The 5,793-nt window shown below is 44.5% G+C and overlaps 1 protein-coding gene across 1 annotated transcript; it reads right to left on the reverse strand.

Moving 5' to 3' along the window:
• Positions 1–1,938: 1,938 nt before the first annotated feature.
• Positions 1,939–3,785, reverse strand: LOC139839239 (uncharacterized). The gene is made up of 2 exons (XM_071829290.1): positions 3,669–3,785; positions 1,939–2,994 (listed from the first exon to the last, which is right to left on the reverse strand). Exons 1-2 carry the CDS (start codon positions 3,783–3,785, stop codon positions 1,939–1,941), a joined length of 1,173 nt encoding a protein of 390 aa, XP_071685391.1.
• Between the last annotated feature and the right edge of the window lie 2,008 nt (positions 3,786–5,793).

Consider the following 5,793-nt stretch of genomic DNA (forward strand, 5'->3'; position numbering starts at 1 on the left):
GGCTGTGATCGGAAGTTCGTGTTGGATAATATGGGCCACAATATATGGGCCCAATATTTCAACAGTTGGTAATGGCGGAGAGGGTACTGGTTGCGACGAAGACAATGCAGCACATGTTCTCCTTGTGTGTCAGGTGCTTGGCAATTTGCAACAGCAGCCTTGGCAAGCGGGGGTGGCAGCACAGGTGGACTGCATTCTTGATGGTGCTCTTCAAGGACCGAGCCTTGATTTTCAGGCTGAAAACCTAAGGTCTAGTCTTCATTGGTTGTACCTAGCATGGCCTTGCTGAAGGCATTGTTTTGAAAACTTGGGATTTATCCAGGGTGAAAACCCAAGATCTTCGATTGGGCGACGACGACAACGCTTGTGCATTGTTTTCTTCTTGGAGGCATTGCTTTTTGAGAATCTCGTTTGTAGTCTGGTGTTGTCTTCGGCGGTGGTTGGAGTGCTACTGTTGCGAGTGGTTTAACACCCCGACGGGGTCTTTGTTTTTCTTTCTCTCATTTTTATTTTTTTTCTTGGTTGTGTGCATCCCTGATGTATTTGAACATCTTGTTGGTGCAGAGGCTGGGTGTAATTGGTATCATCGTGATATTAATATATTTCTTTTATCAAAAAATAATACTCCATCCATTTTTAAATATAAGTCGTATAGTTTTTGGCACGGAAATTAAAGAACACATATTAAGAGAAAATTGCACCTGGTTTGGGTGGGATTACCCCTATACATTTGACATGAGAAAATAAAGTACTTTGCATAAAATAAGAAAATATAATCAAATCCCTAAAAAAAATTTCATACAAGTGGTGGGTCGCACTAAAGTTTATATTCTGATTTTTTTCTCAAAAACTATATATGGCTTATATTCATAAACGGAGGTAGTAGTAAATGTGGGCATAGTTTTGCTATGCGGCGATGTACCCGTCCAAACCGCTGGCGTGATGCATGTGAGTCTAGTGATTAGTGGTGGTTGATATGCATACAGTACGTGTGAGGTTGCTGACCAATAAGTGGTGGTTGATATGCATACATGCGATGTGCAGAGGGAGCGCCTATAATAGAAGTCGTGGCGGCGTGGAGTTTCCAGCTGCACTCAAAGCAAGCAAAAGAAACTCTCAGAGAAGACAGATGCCTCCTTTTCATATTTGTGCCCGCTAGATATATGCATATAGGACCGTGAGGCACCGGGAGTATCTTAAACATGGAGCCGGTGCCAATATATTATCCATAGACAAATAGTTGAAAGCTGCATAAAACTTATTTTAATGCTATTAGTCCCAAAGATTCATCAAACAATGAAGCATCCATCAGCTTGGAGCCTTAGAAGTTGTCGAGAAGTAGCCAACCGGTGCCTGCAAAATAACCACGTCTTTGGATACATGAAATTTCCAACATGGCGAGCAATGAAAGAAATTAGGAAAAAAAAAGGTAAATAAAAGAAGGCCATAAAAGAAAGGAGCGTAGCTGCATGCTTAGCTATAATCTACACGAGTGGTGCAGAACGTACATCATCTCAGGGGAACAAAAACATGCAAAACCTGATATAACTGAATTCGTAGAGCGAAATAGCGAGAACCATCATCCATAGTTAACCCATTTTTTTATGAAAAGCACACGTGCCCATAGCACAACGATACAGCTGCAGCACATGTAATGTACTGCCTACAGTAGTGGTATGTGGACCACCTTCCATTCTTCATGTCAAATGCGAAGATCAGCAGAACATCACATGCAATTACACAGCAGTAGCGAAATGCATGCACAGCCATATCGCAAGACAATGTCCATCTCAGCACCTAGGGAAAACCCATGTGGTTGTTGTATTCAAATCCTTGGATGATCCTGTCAGCGGTGGTATGAAGACCAGATCCTCATTCTCCATATTATAACCGGCACAACGGCTTGGCGCACCCTTCCAGAACCAATCACAAGTGCCATCATCCAGGAAAAAAGACAAAATTACCCTTTAGTTTGTATCGAGACACGGAGAGAGATCGGCAGTAACTTTTGCCCAAGAACAGAGCTTGATCATCCTCCACACCCTTGACCTCCACCCACCTCCGCAGCTGGAAGTCTGCCCCATATATCTCGAAGTGGGCATCTACTGGCTTAATTGTCGTAGATATCATGTCATCATCAAATACTTTACCAAAGAATGTTCTTCGAACACGCAGTAAAGTACCATTGGATTCAATCAGGTATTCACCGATGTAAGAAATGCCATCCTCAATCAACCGTATGGTAGGGAAGGAACCCTCAAGCACGCACTCGATCTGAGAAATCCTTATATTGCCACCATCATGGTCCTCTCTAACCTCGATAGCCAAAAGGTCCTTCAAATTGTCGATGACATACAACTTGCCTTTGTAGAAAATCATGTCTTTGATTGACCTTTTGAGGCCCAGTTCACTTACGAACCACGAGGCAGAAGTCGGCCGGCACCATGCAACAGTATGAAGAGGCCCAATGTCAACAATTGCCGCAACAAGGAGTTCGGAGCACATTGTTACCTTGCATAGTGATATCTTAGTATCCTTGTGAAACACTACATCATGCATCTCTTCGTTTACGATGACAGGATCATTAATGATTCCAACAGGCTCATCCATGGGGCCGAAAGAAGATAGGCTAGGAAGTGTCAAGGTGACCTTAGAGAAGGGCTCCATCAAGAAGCAAGTGCCTTCGCGTGAAAATACAAGCCAGTCACCACAGGAGCTGTGATAGCTAGCACTGTTTGGGAGATTGAAGGTTTCTTGTATTCCTTTCGTGTGGGGCAATCCCAAGAAGGTTCCATCTGGGAATGCAAGCCATGGCAAAGGCTGAGGCAGGCTGTGCTGCTGTCTGATGAAGCGCCAATGGCTGCATGCTGCAGCAAAGCGCACACGGTCCATGTGAGAAGGGAGGCGGCGAAGGACAAGATCACCAAGCTCTGGTGGCAGGTATGACCATGATTGTGGGTAGTATATCTCTGTCATATTGCTCGGTAGCATCTCCTACAAAGAAGAAAATGGACTCATGTCAAGGTCAGAAATACGGCCTACACTCTTGTATCAATGAGACAACGTATTGCAGATTTTTGGCTACTAGGAAACTTTCAGAAGTAAAATTATAAGTTCCAAAATAATCATTAAATATATAACATGTGTTATGATAAACTATCAGTCTACAAATTTTTTGTGGGATCTCTTCCCCAATCGTGCCTGCACAAATACTGAAATAAGATGAACTGAAGGAACACACCGGGATTAAATGACCTGACGGTAACACAGATACTATACATAATACAGGTTGCAGATATCGAATTCCAAGCTCCAGTTAGGCCTTTATTTAAAAACTTTCAGAAGTACGTTTGCAAGCTTCAAAGTAATCATAAGGATATATAACATGGCATGTTAGGATAAACTACCAGTCTAGATGTTTTTTATATCTTTTTCCATTAATGGTCAGCAGGAAAAAGAATACAATATGGTGAACCAAAATAGAGCAACCACAGATCTATTAGCCATTACAGATTATCATCTTGTTTTGTCTGTGCAGCTCTCAAATGAGATCTCTTTTACATGAAATTTTGGAGATCAGCAGTGTGTTCCAACTTTCCAAGAACCAAGCTCCAACAACCTATACGTTAGAACCTCATTTAGGAAAGTTGAGACTTGTAAATGATTACCCGCATAGAGCACAGCGAATTTATGGCGCAACCCAATGGCAGTTTCCACGTGGCAAGGCAGAAGACCAAAATTGCCATCTGCTCGTTGCTGAAAAAATCGGACGGGTTCCTGTGCATTGCGTTTTTTATTCTTTGGATTTTAAAGGGTTCCATTGAGCTTTGGGAGCTAAAAGCAATTTCAGATACCCTACAAAGACTAGAATTAGAACAAGATTCAAACGCTTCAAACAGTTGGTAGATGCCTAAAAGAAAATCATCACCATGTCTCACGGAAGAATGGCTAAAAAACCCAGATCACCACCACGTGCTTCCACTCACACAAATAAACCAATCCAACATAAGCATTGGTCTTATTTGCACTATAACTTATTAGTGAATGAACAAACCCTTTGTTCTGTACAAGAGTAAAAGATACATTTTTTGGAATTACCCTGTTTGTAAATGACACTACGATGCTAGATAGAAGCCGATCTAGCTGCACTGAGTGACACTACAATGGTTTGAATTGAGTGTAAATAAAGGAATCAACACGCCTAGTCAACCCTAGATGCATCACCAGTTCACCACTGGGCCGGCCTGGCAGGTCGAACGAATTAAGCAGACCATCTGAGGCATCAAGAAACCATGGATGTACTACATCATTTCCGGGCCACGCAATCAAAAACCCTAGTACCAAAACCAGACCTTGCAAACTGAAGTCGAACCAGACTGCCTTACCAGATCTGCCGTCGGTTCCTCGAAGACGATCTGCCCTGATCTCCCGCGAGCGCCGCCGACGTCGCCTCCGTCATTGTCTCCGGTTTCGCCGCGACGGGCCATGCGAGTCGCTGTTTTGGTAGGGATGGACGGAAGGAGCAGGCCGACCTTACCTGACTGGCCTAGTGATAATGCATCGAGGACTGGCACTGTTGGGACTCCACTCCGAACCTGATACTGCCGGGCCGAATATTATTTGGGCTCGCAGCCCATCTTGACAGGACTGGCCCGAATAATAATTCTATTACTCACTTAAAGCAACGGCCTTGTCTAAAAAAAAAATTAAAGCTTCTGTTGATTGGGAACAGAAGTTTTCGTTGGTCACGGTGCGTGCCCTGCCCCGTACAGGGTCAAATCACACACTTCTTTTAATTGATACGGGAAGTCCGACTCATTCAGGAAAGAGCAATCACTTTTCATTTGAACTATCCTGGTTGAGGAATGAGGGTTTTTATGATTTAGTGAAGGAGGTGTAGCTCGAAAGTAGCCCTGGAGGTGCCATGTTGAAGTATGGCAACACAAAGTTCGCCATTTAGGACAATTTTTTCGGGGATGTGCAAGGAATTTATGTGAGATATCTATACCTAATAATAAAGGGGCTAACGTTTCCGTGGTTCGGTCCGTCATAATGCGCTTTGGTCCATCTATCAATACGTTTTCGTTCGTCCTACGGCTCTGAAGTTTCTTTCTTCTATGTTTCGTTTCCTTGCAGGCCAGACGAGCAGCGCAGAGTCCTGGTACAACCCGGCTTATGGAATCCTTTGTCCGTCCCAAAATCCTGCAGCGAAGTCCGGTTCCAACCCGATTGATCGAGATGTATTTAAATACATATGCACCAGGTTCCAAACCACGATTTACTATGCAGCCAGGCCAATCCCTCGATCGGGACTCGACCTTGATCGAGTGGTTTCTCTATGGCTCGTCATGTGGACAACGAAAACAAGGATGCATCGGAGCTGCGCTAAGCTGGGAAGAGGAGGCGTGCTAGATAGGCGTTGCCATAATTAGAGACGGCGTCACGGAGGCCAGCGTAGATGGACAACCTGCAGGGGACTGCGTATATACACGTTAGATCGACTATTGATTGACAGGCAAAGATGCAGACAGACAACCGTCGAGGATCCGACCAAGCTGGATTCCGGGCGGGATGAACCCGAGCCTGCAATATCCTCCAATCGGTGGGCGCCAAAGTGGAGAAGGACAAGCTACAAATCTTATTCAACGAGGTAGAGAGGGAGGTAGCCGAGCTTCTCGCCGCCGGCATGGAGTGAAGGAGCGGTTCCTGCAAAATAAATCGTCCGTAGCCACGCGACCATCGACCTGAGGTGTTCTCGCCGCTGCCGATCTATGCACAACTCCCTTTAGCCGC

Source organism: Lolium perenne, chromosome 4, assembly GCF_019359855.2.
Source record: "Lolium perenne isolate Kyuss_39 chromosome 4, Kyuss_2.0, whole genome shotgun sequence".
NCBI classification, from domain to species: domain Eukaryota; kingdom Viridiplantae; phylum Streptophyta; class Magnoliopsida; order Poales; family Poaceae; genus Lolium; species Lolium perenne.